The 15,664-nt window shown below is 35.3% G+C and overlaps 1 protein-coding gene across 4 annotated transcripts; it reads left to right on the forward strand.

Annotated features, from left to right (window-relative positions):
- The first annotated feature begins 3,118 nt into the window (after positions 1 to 3,118).
- LOC107901128 (probable acyl-[acyl-carrier-protein]--UDP-N-acetylglucosamine O-acyltransferase, mitochondrial) lies at positions 3,119 to 7,101 on the forward strand. Of its 4 annotated transcripts, XR_001685141.2 has the most exons (12): positions 3,119 to 3,372; positions 3,464 to 3,543; positions 3,906 to 4,030; positions 4,134 to 4,242; positions 4,404 to 4,496; positions 4,607 to 4,723; positions 4,818 to 4,901; positions 5,072 to 5,176; positions 5,994 to 6,080; positions 6,179 to 6,311; positions 6,455 to 6,550; positions 6,713 to 7,101. XR_001685141.2 is itself a non-coding variant. In XM_016827008.2 (11 exons), the coding sequence occupies exons 1-10, from the start codon at positions 3,288 to 3,290 to the stop codon at positions 6,296 to 6,298; spliced, it is 1,005 nt and encodes a 334-aa protein (XP_016682497.2). In that variant the 5' UTR covers positions 3,120 to 3,287; the 3' UTR covers positions 6,299 to 6,311; positions 6,455 to 7,101. The 4 variants fall into 4 exon arrangements, 2 of the variants coding, with proteins under 2 accessions (XP_016682497.2, XP_040951649.1); XM_016827008.2 differs by having other exon boundaries at positions 3,120 to 3,372; positions 6,455 to 7,101; XR_005914746.1 differs by lacking the exons at positions 6,455 to 6,550; positions 6,713 to 7,101 and having other exon boundaries at positions 5,987 to 6,080; positions 6,179 to 6,288.
- The last annotated feature ends 8,563 nt before the right edge of the window (positions 7,102 to 15,664 follow it).

Below are 15,664 nucleotides of genomic sequence, written 5' to 3' on the forward strand. Positions count from 1 at the left end.
ATGTTTGCAATGTGTTTCATGATCTTGTCATCAACAATGGTAGCTTAAATCTGTTGAGCTAGGATGATTGTACTTATTCAATGAAGTTTGTTAAATCATGTTTATAGTGTTTGTGCCTCAGTCGATCATGTTTTCAATTAAATTCAAGTATGTATTTCATTCATACGTGATTGGATGCATTTGAATTAACTAAGCGATCTTGTCTAGATGACGGCTAATGGACACAATAATTGAAAAGTGCATGCTTAATTTAGATCCTGATCCGACTAAATTGAAGGCTCATAATAACTTTGACAAGCTCTATTATCTTGCATAGTTTTTAGATTTATGTGATTAAATTGTTTCAAACCTGATCCGTCCTTATTACTTCACATGAATTTTAGGAAACCTTTAGTTTAATATGGTCAGTAAAATGCATATTTTATTAAGTAAAAGATTCTGAAAGGACTTAATTTGGTTTCCAAACTTATGAAAGATCGAGTTGTCATGGAATATTTTTCGAACACTGTTAAGCATGAGAAAAATAAACTAAGTTGAATAGTGTAATTATCGTAGCATATTCACGTTATTGATTGTTGAATTTTGTGTTTTTGCTGCTAAACTCATTTCATACATCTCATCTCATACTTTACATTTAGATTAAATTGTATTGGAGATCATCTTGCATTTAGATAATTCAATTTAACTTAATCATCATCACTCAAATTATTTTTATCACCAAATTGTTAACTTTAATTTTATAATTACTTTATTAACATACATAGTCCTTGTGGAGATAATAACTCTATTACTTACTTTATTACTTGATAACGACTGTGTACACTTGCACAAACCTAAGCGTTACACGTCCACGACTTTAACTCATCCTTAAATGAGATGTCTCATTCTCACCTAAATCGAAAATCTAGAGCATGAGTTCGCTAAACTCCCGTACATACTCCTTTACTGTGAGTTGTTGCATAAGCCGACGCAACTTAGCTCGAGTCTCATCCTTGGCATACTCTAGGTAAAATTGTGCCTTGAATTCTCTATGGAACTCGTGTCGAGTCCCAATAGCAGTACCACCTCGTCTTTCATCTATGGACCTGCGACACCACCATAACCAAGCAACATCAATAAAATACATGGCATAAATATTTACCTTAGTAGCATCATTCATGATTCCTTTAGCACGAAAGTATTGCCCCATCCCCCACAAGAAGTTCTTTACATCCTTTTTGGACCTCATCCCACTGAACTCTTTCAGCAATGGGATATCTATCTTAGGCATAGATGTCGCAGCCAACACCCTATTACCAAAAGAAAATTTGTAGATATTGAGCTCCCTTTTGAGCTCCTTAAGCTGTTCCTTCAAGGTTGACACCATAGCCTCGAGAGTATCATTCTTCTTAGTTACCTCACCCAAAATTTTATTTAGGATCCCTTGCATCCATATTGTCACTGAAGGCCCTTGCTACTTGGTCTTTGAGCTGATGATGCCTCGTTTCCAGCTCTGTGTTACACTCATCAACTTCCTCGAGGGTCTCCTTCACATCACCGTTAGAGCCTTCAAGTTTGGCCACTCTACCATTTAAAGTCGACAACATATCCCTCGATCGACTTATTTTCCTGACCCTTCCACGGGTCTCCATTGACTCATTCTGATCAACAACTTCTTTTGACGTCTTGAACAATGCCTTCGCAACCTTAGCTTTGATACTAACTGTCACAGGGCTAGACCTTTCGTTTCACAATCCGCATGCCCTTAAGTGATTTCTTCACTTCAAATGCACCTAAGTCAACTAACTCTCGCAAAGTGAGGATTCTCGCAGAATTCCTCTAAGGCACTGAAAATATAGCGGAAGCAATCTCAAAGACAAAATAAACTTAAAAGAGCAGAATAGTTACAAAAAAAAAATGCACACCAAGTGGTTGAGTAAACGCTCTTAATATTATTTAACTCAGAAAGAATAAAATGATTACAAATGAAGGGGGAAACCTCTATTGATAGTTGAACTCCTCCAAATTTAACAGTACAGATCGATTTACATTAACGGCTAAGATTACTTCCCATCTACAGTTAAGAGTCGTAAGGGATTTAAGCTCTATACAATCTTATCATTTAGGATTTACACTATTTACCCTGATAACTCTAGTTTTACTGGAGTGTTTCACTAGGCTATCAAGGCTTCAAGTAGATGGGTTTCTCCACGAGTTCCACGAATCAAGTCAATTCATGTGGGTCAAATGAACCCCGTTTAATAAATTGAACTCTATGGGGCGTTTTATGCGTATTGGTCACAAGCTTTGACCCACAGTTTGTGACATGTCACAGGTGAACCGACCCTCCTGTCATAACTACTTTCTCCTTATCTCCTCCCTTATTGAAACTCTCTATCAACAAAGCACAAATTCCACCTTAAAATTTGAAAAGAGAATTTAAATAATAAAAAATACTTCCTTCCAATGAAAATTTAAAAATTCTGATATTTATTTTTCCAAATGAAAATTCACCATAAAATTATGAAAATCATTTTACAAATAAATTTCTTTCATAAAATATATGGACTCAACACATCTTACCACACCTTTAATATTTCATGAAGTATATTATTTGACACATAATCTCAAATGCAAACTAATATTTCTAAAACCAGAGCAATAGTTGAATCGGTCAGACCATTGGTTTGTTGGTTTGATCAGTCCAATTAGTTCGATAAAAAAATTATAAAAATTTTAAAACAATAAAAAGTATTAAAAAATAATAAAACTCAGTTCAATTGTCAGTTCAAACGATCCGTACTGATTCTAAATCCAAACGGTTCAATGTCATTCTTCGTACCGACACCTAACTAATTCCTAATCTTCGGCCAATTTCAAAGATCATTGATGCAAATTCACCATTTTATATCATAAATAAATAAATACAGAACATAAGAAAATCACATTTTTGGTAGAATTTAATGAATTGAATCTTATCAATTACTGGGCCTCGTGTAGGCCGTAGTCCGAGAATTACTGGGCCTCAATAACCGAGTTCTTTGAGGTCAAATGTGGATCTCCTTCCATACATCAAGCGTCCAGTCGGACAAACGAACAGTCTAGATTTAATGTGAGTAAAATAGTACGCTACAAACGAGTAAAATCTGGGATGAAGAGGACAAGACAGGTCAAACCTCTTTCACAAAGCAGGCAACAACATAGCGGCCGAAGCGAAAACATTCTAACTTTCAACTCTGTTAAAAGTTCAAAAAATAAAACAGGTCGGAAAAATATCAGCTATTGCCAAAGACTGAGAGCGAAAATCTATGAATTCGCTGCTCAAGTTTCGAAGGCCTTTAAGTTCTTCTCTCACTTCACTATCTTTGCAGCGCCTCTCTACAACTCTCCACTGTAAACCCTTCCTCTCTCTTTAATATATCATAATATGAAGATTGAACAACTTGTTGAGTGGGCTTCTTCTCTGTATGTGATTGTGAAACAGATGTTTTCGAAGAGAAAAAGGAGGGGACGAGCTTTATACACCCCACTGCAATTGTTCATCCCAATGCTGTGATTGGCCAGGTGCTTTGTTTTCTACTCTCTCTTCTTTGTTTAATAGCTGCCGCTTTCTTTTCTCTTAAGAGGCACTGGTGTTCATGTATCAGAAATCTGTGATTTGTTTTGACTGTAAAACCTAAGTTCTTTGTTGGCTTTTCCCTGTCAATCAATTTGCTCCTTTACCAATGGTTCTTGTTGAATTGTCTTTTGATACCAAGATTAAATCAACCCAGAAGAATAAATAAGGGTAAAACTTTCAAAGCTTTTTTTTTTTTACTTCAAAGCAGCTTAATTTATTGGTGTAATAAAGAGATATACTTCTCTAATTGCCTTTTCATTTAGCTATAGTCTATAGGTTCACTAAAATTTCGAAATTAATGGCACAGGGTGTTTCAGTAGGTCCTTTATGTACAATTGGTCCTTCGGCAAAACTAGGAAATGGGTGTCAAATGCATCCTTCCAGCCATATTTTTGGGAATACAGAATTGGGGAGCCACTGCGTTTTGATGACGTGAGTTTTATTTGGCTGCTTTTTCATCTTCTTTGTAAGGTTCTGTTAGAAATATATATATTTTATGTTGTAATTTATTTAAGTACTAAACTTTATCAGGCAGTGGTGCGGTGGTTGGTGATGAACTTCCTGGGCATACTGTAATAGGATGCAATAACATCATCGGGCATCATGCCGTGGTTGGTATTAAATGCCAAGACATGAAGTACAAGGTAACTTATCTTATTATGCTTTTGGTGCATAATCAATTGCATGCTGCTAATGACTAGATGTATCTCGCATGTACATATCGACAACATTGATGCACTATGCTTCAAATGTTAAACTTTAGCAAAAAAAATATGATCTTGTCCTTGTATTTCTGTGGTATTAGTTAGGGGATGAATGTTTTCTTGATGTTGGGGACAACAATGAGATCAGAGAATTTACTTCAATCCACCGATCTTCAAAGTCACGTGATAGAACGGTAAATAAGAATATAAAATAACCACGTATTTGTTTACTTATATCATAGTAAGAAACATGTGTATATTCTCTAGTCCTTTTCTTCCCTTTCTTAACTAGCTGTCTTATCAGGTTATTGGTGATAACAATCTCATCATGGGGTCTTGTCATATTGCACATGACTGCAAAATTGGTAACAATAATATATTTGCTAATACCACTCTCCTGGCAGGACATGTCATCGTGGAGGTAAGTCTTCTTAATGTTTGTTGGAGTCATTCTGCATTTTTCTCTTGTAGACAACAGTCTCTGCTTAGAACTTGATTCAAGTGCTACAATGTAGGACTATGTGCACACTGGAGGAGCTACTGTTGTTCATCAATTTTGTTATATTGGCTCATTTTCTTTCATCGGTGGTGGATCAGTGGTATGATTGCATACATGACCTACACTGCAAAAAGATGCTAATTAAGCCCACTAGTAGCGTAGTCCACCTGTAGGACAGTTCAATCATAGTGCCGAAGACTTTTAAGCATTTTCTTTTTGCATTTACAAAAAGAATTGAACCATGTTTGCTATTCATTTCTATGCATGAAGGTTTCGCAAGATGTCCCAAAGTACATGATGGTTTCTGGAGATAGAGCTGAGCTTCGTGGTTTGAATTTTGAGGGTCTTCGGCGTTGTGGATTCCAAGTCACAGAGGTTGTTGGAAAAATTCAACTTTTATTATGATGGCTTATAGTTTAGTTCTATCATACTATTAGTGTAAGATAGATAAGACGTTAGTTGAAAAGGTTCCTTTATTTGTTGATGTAGTCTTCCACCAATTAAAATCTCATATCATTGTCATCTGGATTTTGCTTGAGGTTTTTAGCTACCTGCATTTTGTGCAGCCTGAAACTATTCTAAGTTGCATTTACTTCGGTTTGTATTCCTGCCTTCATTTCTTGAGTTGTGTATGCTTTCACCGTCCTATGAAGATGTTTGATATTTGCCACAAGACCGACTGCTGTAGGCCAGAAGGCAATATTATGGTATGCCTTTCTCCAAAGTGTATCTTATGGAGTTGACACTCCAAGGAAAACATTTAGAAATGACAGAAATTGTAAGATAACTTATCCATAAATTGATGAATGATATTAAGAGGGAACTCATTAAATTTGGAGTAATGCTACAATCTATCAAGATTAGAAGATGCTAGTTTCTACTTTATACTTGCTTCCTTTGCTGTTAAAATCAACATGTTTAAGTTTTTAAACATCGTAAGTGCTAGTATCTTTTGACCTTTTATTGCTTCGGGGGTGTCAGTGGCAGCCTTTTGGAATTATATTTTAGCACAATTTTATTAATGCTATTGGTAGTCATTTTTCTATATCTGTTTTAGATTGTTCATCATTTATATTCCATACCCTTGATGCATATGGATATGAAATTTCTACCCTTTTTTGTAGTTCCATTTAATTTGCTCACCTGTTTAAAGTGCTATACTTTTTTTTTTCCTTTTTGTGCAAGGTTCTAGATTAAGAGTTTGAGAACAGCTTATAGAAAAATTTTCATGCCCAGCAACACAAATTCTATGGGTTTCGATGAGCGTCTTTCTGAAGTGGTATTACCTCTCTCCCTGTCACAGACATGCACACAAACAAAAACAAACTCAAATTCATGTCTAGCAAAATACTCAAGCTATATGTATTATCTTTATAGGAACATAATGAAGATTTGGGCAGCGTTCCTGCTGTATGTTCCATGCTCCAGTCCATTCGTGATTCTTTTACTGAAAATCGTCGTGGAGTATGCAAATTCAGACAATGGAGCAGTTCTTGAAAGCATTGCTGGAGTGAGTTTCAGTTTAGCTTTGCCCTTTGTCTGTTTGTATGTGGGTTTTTTATTCACTATATTTAGTTTACAATTGATTTGGACATTTGGTTATTGTGTTCAAATGGATGCAGCTGGACTTATTTTTTTTGTGTGCTTATGCAGATCTTTTATATGACAACTTTAGCATTTTCAAGCTTTGTACTCTGTGGCATGTACCAGCGTGAGCCAATCCAAGAAGCTTTAGCTTGTTTCATAAAGGTTCGATTTGTAGTTATCTGATATATAAAATATGTATACAAATATTGATTGAGGCTGCTATTGGTTTAACCTATGTTACCCGGACTGGGGAGTGAGTGGCATATACAAATGTGTCCAACACATGTATACTCAACTCTTTATCAAGTATTTTCATATTTGTAGAGGATCGTCACCTCTTACTCATGTCTGAATGTGTTGGACATGAGTACTACAAGGGAAATGAAGACTCCAGGTGAGATAAGGTTTAATCGCATTCAACACATTTGTCTGTCTATTGGCTGATACAATCCTTATTCTTATCAAGCAGAGATTTGAGAAACCATACTACGTAGATTTTGGAAATTTTCTCAGTTTGTAGTTTATGTACCATATGGCCAAAGTTGCCTGGTTTATGCTTGATAAGTTTGCTCGTTTCATGTCACCTTTATTTCTTTGTTATTTTAAACATAGATGTATGGTTTTGTGTAGATGGACGAAGAGGCTTCAGCATATTCTGACATTGTTATATTCATGTATTCTATGCAGTTGGGTTTGTGGATAAATTATTCAAAGCAATTCGTTAAAAGGCTTAGATTGATGATTGATGATGAAATTGTAGTTTGAGAGAATAACTTTGCAACGTGGCCCTTTTTGTTTATGGTTTCCTGCATTACATGCCATTTTCATTGTTAATGCAAGGCTTGGTAAAGAATGATTCAGCTCTGTAGCATAACAGGTTTCCCTTTGTTTTTTTTTCAAGGAAACAACCCACTTTTTCTTTATCTTTCTTTTTTTCCCCTTTAATAAGCCACACATCATTAGTTGAACTCTTTTTCACACTGCTCTTCTTTCACCTACTCACACTAAAGTTACCCTGATTTAGGGTGATTATTTAATATGATTGTGTCTGTCATAATTATAGTCAGTCTTTTATGAAGTATATATGTCCCCAAATACACTAGAAACTACCATGCAAGAGCTGTGTGTATATATATTATTTTAAATGTAAGTGAATCACTCTATGCTTCAAAGAAACAAATATATGAAGGGGCTTTGCACATTAAACATGCCACAACAGCTGTAGCTCTGACTTGGATTGTGATGGAAGTCCTTTTCATGTCTTTTCTTTCTTGTACTATATATATATGTTTAATGATTATTTTTGGTCTCAATGTGAGATAAAGAAACAAGGTGCATGCGTTGCATCCATTTCAATGTGATTAGCTATAGCTAGTGCTTGTATGTGACATTTTATGATTCTCACGTCTCCATTGATTGCTTCTTTTTTTTTCTCCTTCACAGATTTTATTGTTATCCCATATTGTCAAATTAAAATTGAATTTAATTTCTTTTTCTATATTAATAATCATTGGGAAAACTAGCCAGGAATCATATGATAAGACAAATGGAGGTAGAGGTTTTTTTTTATATACAAAATAAAGGTTGCAATTTGAGATGAAGAAGGTGCAAGTATCTGAGTTGATTGAATGCTACTATTTAAAGTGATTACATGAAACAAATCTAATTAAACAAAGAAGTCAGAACGAAGATATTTAAAGCAAGTCCTTTGCTTTTTAATTTTTTTTCTTAAGTACACTCATTAAGTTTTCCCAGTGCCCTTAGTACGTCCTTAATTTGTTTTCTAAAACTTCTTTATTACAGCTGAGAAATATCCAACAGGTTTCTGGATTTTGTAAGGAAAGAAGCAAAGTATAAGATAAGAATCTCAAAGCAAACCATACGTACCATCAAATCTCATTACAAATCCTTAGCTAATACATGCTTTAGTACAATTTTTCCTTCTTTTTTTTTTTTATTAAAAAAGGGGCATATTTGGAGATTCGCCTTGCAAGTTGATTGATTATTTTCATGTGTTTCAATTTTTTTTATTGAAAATTAAGTTAGGATTATATATTTTTTTGTAAAGCAGTCAAATTGGTTCATGGAATTTTGGCATGTACCCTTTGTTAGTAATTGGATTATTGAGGGCACCTCATGAAATCCAAAACCTTTATGAAATTCAGGATTATAATATAAGAAATGTAATGGTTTTTGTTGAGGCGTTTTTTGCCCTCATTTTCATGGAAGCTATTCTTCATATTTGTTAGACATGATTCTTTGATATGACATGCTAGTGTCACGGGGCTAGAATTTTCTCTCGCGAACCGTGCGGCCTTAGGCAATCCGTTCGTCCAAACTCGCCTAAGTCAGCCTTAACTCAAGTGAGGATTCTTTAAGAACTCCTCCAAGGCACCAATTGAAGAGCAGAAGCGATTTATGCCAAAAGAAGCTAAACCAAAAAAAAAAAAACAAAAAGCCACAGAAAAGAATGCACACAAGGTGTTTGAGTAAATGCTCTCAGAATTCTATTACTCTTAAGAATTCAGAATACAATGGAATGGGTACAAATGAGGGGGACGCTCTCTATTTATAGTTGAGCTCCCCAAAATTGACGGTCAAGATACATTTACATCGATGGACGAGATTAACCATATCCTTTTATTTTAGGGATTTACAAGATATGCCATATCAAATCTAATCTAATCTTTACAAGATATGATTCCCTCTATCTTCTAAGATTAGTTACCATATTAGCCTAAGTTGCCATGTCTTCATTATCGAGCCAACCAGGCTTTAATCTGATAGGCTTCTCCAATAGTTCTTTGAATCGGGCCAGCTCTCGTGGGCTAAATGTTCCCCATCTAATCGATAGACCTCCATGGGGCGCATCTTGTGCAACGGTCACGGGCTTTGCACTTTGGCCTGTGACACTAGGAGTAACTAGATATCATGCATACCCTCTTAGGCTCAACACGTATTCTTAGAGTTACCCTCTTAGGCTTAACATGAATCCTTAGAGTTACCCCTGCTAAGATCCCATGAGGTAGTGAGCTAGCGAGGAGGTGAGCTAGTAGAGTGACGAGCTAGCAGAGTGGGGAGCTAGTAGAGTGGTGAGCTAGTCAGGAGATACCGTCCCTTCCTTGATCGGGTCGGATTCCTGGTCACCTTGATCGATCGCATTTTGTGATATATTTGATGGTCACAGAACTAACTATAAATACGACAAAGACAAGTGTACTTTTCGAACAATAGTATAGCTACAGTGAGTAGAGATATCGTATCCACGAGGACTAAAAGTATTAGCAATTACTGTTTTCTTATTATTTAGTCGACAATTTGGAGTGATGAGTTTTAATCTAAAATTACTAAACTAATTTAACTAAGAACACAACAGAGAACGAATTAGGAAAATAATCGAAAGATAACCAATGAGAGAGACAATACCTAGGAAAGAATCCACCTAGACTCATTCTATTATTATTAATCTGATTTAAATGATTTATTCACTCGATATCTTGATCCGTAGAAATCCCTAAATTATGTTAATATCTCTTGAGTAAGAACAACTGACTTTAGGTTGATTAATTAAAATCTCTTTCCAATTAAAACCCCTATTGTCACATTAACTCGATCTATGGATTCTCCTATTAGATTTGACTCTAATCCGGTAGATTTATGTCGTCCTATTTCTAGGATTGCATGCAACTCCACTCATTTATGCTAGATCTACTATTAAATAGGGACTTTTCCTCCACTGAATTAAGCGCATTAAACATGAATTAATATCCCAGAAATATTAAAACAAGAAATAAGCACACATAATTGAGAACAAGAATTAAATATTTATCATGTAAATAAGAAATTAAATAATAGAATTCGTCATAGGTTTCATCTTCCCTAGGTATCTAGGGAATTAGTTTATAATCGTAAATATAAACATCTCAAAGTCAGAATAACCACAAGACATAAATAAACTCATAAAAACTTTGAAAGAAATTAAAATGAGATCTTTGATCTTGATGGAGATTCATTTTTGAGTTGGCCCCGATGGTGTTCTTCGAGTTTCTTCTTCGATCTTCTCTGATGACTCCTTTATGTCTTCTTCTAATTGGTATTTATAGACTTTAGAATGCTCAGAAAGTCTAAAAATTGTGTTTTTTTCCTGTATTTGGGAAGCAGGATGTGAAATCAACACAGGCTGGCACATGGGTGTGTGTCCAGCTTGTGTGGTACACATGGGTGTGTATCCATCCCGTGTGGAAATGCCCAGGCCGTGTGGCTCCTGAAAAAAACTCTATTTGTCCGATTTTTGCTCATTTTTCGCTCATTTCACTCCCAAATGCTCTTCTAAGTATAGATACATGAATTTAAAGGATTAAGAGCATTAGAGTCACTAATTTGCATAATTAATCATCCAAAAAAGCATTAAGAATGAGATTAAAATATGTTACATTTATAGCTTATCAAATATCCCCACACTTAAGTGTTTGCTTGTCCTCAAGCAAAATCCTTAATTGACATTTAAGTTAATATTTCTCAACTTGTAATTCCCATCAATAATGTCTCAAAATAATTTACAAATAATCATGCATTGACAATTCAACTAAAAGAGCACTAAAGTTTCAAACAATCTAAGCTAACATTTGTAAGCACGAAAACGTAGGTGTCTCCCCTTATTTAAGTAGTTACCTTTTATTCAAAATCAAGAAGAATTGACATTCTCACTAAAGATTCACTCAAGCACTCAAAGTGTTTAAGGCTCAATAATATGCATTCAATAGTCGAACAAGAAATGTCATTACCATAGGCTTGCTTGAAAATCAAATCTCCACCACTATAAAATGATATGATACACAAATCAAAATGTCTTTAAGAGGTTGTAACGGGGTTTAGGTTAAGGGTGTGGAGAAAGACCAAAAAAGTTGGTTATAATCGAGATCGAATTGATAAATTACCAAAATAAACAAATGCTGAATTAAAAATAAGTGCATAAATCAACCAACATAGAACCAAATAATAATCAATATTAATTTTCAATTTATTTATATATTTTTATTTTTTATCTAGAACTATCAAAAATAATTTAACAAATCAAACAGAAGAACATAGTTAAGCAACTAACCAGATCAAATCTAAAAAAAAGGAGTTAATCAAACGGGAAAAAGTCTCAACAAACAAAAAATGAGTTATGGGTTAACATTAATGGTTAAATCAAGAAACAATGTGTTAGGCTCAAGGGGATTCACTAAGGGTTAATTAAAAAAGGTAGGCTTTTATAAGATAAGTGGGTTAAAATCTAAGTGCCTTTACCATCTCAGTATATCAAATCAAAGATGTGGTCTTGACGTGCATAATCGAAGCAAATTCTAGAATAAAAAATCAAGTTGACACACTCATAACCAATAAAAAAATGAACATGAAAAAAATGTATGCTCTAAACGCTCAAAATCTCACAAAAATTATGGTTTTGATGTCAAACTTGCAAATCTCAAAATTCAAGATAAAACTTCAATTTAGAGAAACAACCTAAGATTGTAAATTTTTGAAAAATAAATTATCATGCCTGATTCTCTCATGTCTTAAAGTTTAAATCAACCAATGCAAAAATATCTACAAATTAATCCAAAAAACATCAATAAAAATTCCAACTCGAAATTAATTCACTCTAATAGAAGTATGAGAAGACTACTTAAATACATATATTAATTCAGGGATTTTCTAATAATTATATGAATAACTTCCCCACACTTAAGATGTACATTGTCCTCAATGTACAAACAAGTATAATCACAGTATAAGCAGAATATCATAAGAGAGGGAGAAAACTGAAACTGCTTTGAATATTGAATGAAATCGCCAGGATGGTGAAAAGTAGAATATCATAAGAAAATAAACACAAATAGTGAAGAAGATTAATGAGTTACAACTCAATTAGAAACAACCATAAAAAATAAAAATATAGTTTAAAAGATAATAAATGAAAGAAGTCTAAGAAAATAAAAATTAAACAACTAAAAAAAATAAAAATAAACATAAACATAAAATAAAAAGAAAAATAAAACTAAAAAGAAAAAAAATAAAATCAATGATCCTCATCGCAGAAGCATCAGTATCGTGAGTCGCCGGTGTTGAAGAGGATATATGAAGGTGTTGACAGATCTGCTGCAATGTTGCGTTAATACTGTCGAACCTCTAAAACCAGTGCTGCTCGAAGTGAGTGAACCGTTCGGAGAGGTCTGCTAAGGTAGCAGGCAAAAATATAATCAAACAATAATAATAAAATTACTAAATGGAATAAATAAAATAAATAAAAATAAGTAGAATAAGAAAATAAATAAATAAATAAATTAAAGAAAATAATAAAATAATAAAATATTAAAATAATAAAATAATAAAATGATAAAATAATAAAGAATTAAAAATAGGGGAAATAAGGAGGCCCGACGATGAGACGGTGGTCGGAGGTTCAAGCGGCGGTCGACGGGCTAAAAGAGGGGGCTTGTGGTGGTGCGATGTGGAAGAGGAGAGGGGAGGATGGGGTGAGGGCTGGTCGCGGGGGGAGAAGGGAGGCTGCATGGTGGTGCGGGATACGAAAGAGGGGCTGGTCGTGTGGCCGGTGATCAGAGGGCGTGGGGGTTAGTCGATGATAAAAGGTGGAGCGGCGCCTAGGTTGAAAAGGAGAGGAAAAAGGTAAAGTGAATAGAAAATGAAATTAGGGTTTGGGGTTTAAAAGGGTGACACGGTCGTGTAAGGGCCCATGTTGGGCCACACGACGATGTCACGCGCCCGTGTAGGGCTTTCCCAGCCCGTGTGCGATTTAAAAATCAAGCCTAGTCTTTATATGGCCTCGGGCACGCCCGTGCATCCAGGCCGTGTGTGATTTCCTTCGTTTCTCCCCGTGTGTGAGGCCGTGTGGGTCACACAGCCACCCACATGCCCGTGTAGCTCGACCGTGTGGCTTTTTCTCGTGTAACTCACTGACTTGAAATAAAATTGAAAAAATTAACTCCAGGACTCACACGGCTTGGGACACACCCGTGTGTCCAGGCCGTGTAACCTTTGAATTTTTGAAAAATTAAGTCCCAAGACTCACACGGGTCGCCAGGTCGTGTAGCTCATTGTCGATTGCCCCATTGTTCACATAGCCTGGGACATGCTCGTGTGTCCAGGCCGTATGGGTTAATTTTTTTTAATTTAATTTAATTAATTTGAAAATAATCATGAAAGAATGTTTAAAGAATTGGCAGAATGTTAGACACTCGGGTTGCCTCCTGAGAAGCGATTATTTAGAGTTTAAGCTCGACTTACCTTATGCGCACGATTATGGTGGTTCGCAGAGCCAAGGCTCCTCTTTCTCGCTATCAAAATTAATACCAAGATAAGGTTTAAGTCGAGTATTATTTATCTTAAATATGTCGAATTCAGAATGAGTTACCTCGACTTTATTGTAGGGGAAGATGTTTAGTACCATGAATGGGTTTGATTCGTTTGCATCAAGCTCCGACGGGGCAATTCGTGGATCCGTTTTGTCTAGTAGTACTTTGTCCCCAACCTTAAATTGGTTCATCATGGCGTCGCTTTGGCTCTTTATCGTGCTTTTTAGTTTCTCCTTGACATGTGTCCGCCATTCATCTAGTTCATCAATTTGAATCATTCGCTCTTCATAGGTTGTTCTATTTCTATCGCATTGACTGAAACATAACTCTATTTCATTTTTTCGAGGGGTTTCTTGCAAAGAAGGTTGAGCCGCATGGTCATTAACATTAAAAGGAGATTTAAAATCATCTCAATCACTAGATGTTCTTACAGAATCACGAGCTTGGAGAGTAATCGCTTCATCACCTACAAGAAGTTCTAATTCACCCGTACCAACATCTATTATAGTCCTGACAGTGGCTAAAAAAGGTCGTCCTAAAATTAAAGGTACCTCACTACCCTCATCCATCTCCAACACAATAAAGTCAATGGGAAATATGAATTTATCGATTTTAACAAGCACATCCTTAATAACACCTTTAGGATATCTAATGGTTCTATTTGCTAATTAAATACTCATCCTAGTTTATTTGGGTTTCCCAAGACCTAGTTGTTTAAACATTTTATAGGGCATTACGTTAATACTAGCCCATAAATCAACCAAAGCATTATCAATATTTAAACTACCAATTAAACAATGAATTGTAAAACTCTGAATCTTTTAATTTGTTAGGTAGTTTATTTTGTAAGATGGCTGAGCAAACTGCATTGAGTTCTACAGTCAACGAATCATCTGACTTTTGTTTGTTTGCCAATAGCTCCTTTAAAAATTTGACATAATTGGGCATCTACGAAAGAGCTTTAACAAACGGTAAGTTAATATGTAATTTTTTTAAGAGTTTAAGAAATTTACCAAATTGTTCGTTCGTATGGTCTCTCTTCATCGTGTTAGAATATGGAACACGAGGTTTATATTCTTTGGCAACCAGCTTTTTCTCTTTCTAGCTTACGCCAACCTTATTGTTATTCACCATAATTTCTTACCTCGATTCTTGTTCAGATTCAACTAACCCTTCTTCACCTCGAACAATAAATGCCTGAAGCTGCTCCCTTGGGTTAGTTTCAGTATTGCTAGGTAAACTACCTTGTGGTCTTTCTGAGATTAATTTAGCAAGTTGACCGATTTGATTCTCAAGTCCTTGAATCGACACTTGCTAATTTTTCAATGCTGCCCCAGTGTTTTGAAAATGAGCTTTTGACACTAAGATAAACTTCATTAACATCTCCTCAAGGTTTTACTGATAAGGTGTTTGTTGGAAGCCTAGAGGGGGTTGTGCTATCTGATTTCCTTGACCACCCCAAAAGAAATTGGAATGGTTCCTCCAACCTACATTATAGTTGTTACTGTAAGGGTTATTTTCAGGCCTAAAATTATTACCCATATAATTGACTTGCTCGTTTTCTGTGCTAGGACTGAAGGGTAAACATTCTCGATTATTCATTCCACTTTCATTTGTATCTTATTGCATCACCAGATGTAACTGCATAGACAAATATAAACCATCAATTTTCTTATTAAGCAAATCTACTTGGTTTGATAACATGGTGACTGTATATAAATTAAAGACACTGGCTACTTTCATTGGCTTTGTCCTCATAACTTGCCACTGGTAATTATTAAGTGCCATCTGCTCTATAAACTCATAAGCCGCTTCGGGTGTCTTATTATTCAGTGTACCACTGACTGCTGCATTAATGAACTGTTTTGTCGAAGGGTTTAAACCAATGCAGAAGGTTTGAACTTGTAACCATAAGGGT

This window comes from Gossypium hirsutum, chromosome D06, assembly GCF_007990345.1.
Source record: "Gossypium hirsutum isolate 1008001.06 chromosome D06, Gossypium_hirsutum_v2.1, whole genome shotgun sequence".
In the NCBI taxonomy this organism is placed as follows: Eukaryota; Viridiplantae; Streptophyta; class Magnoliopsida; order Malvales; family Malvaceae; genus Gossypium; species Gossypium hirsutum.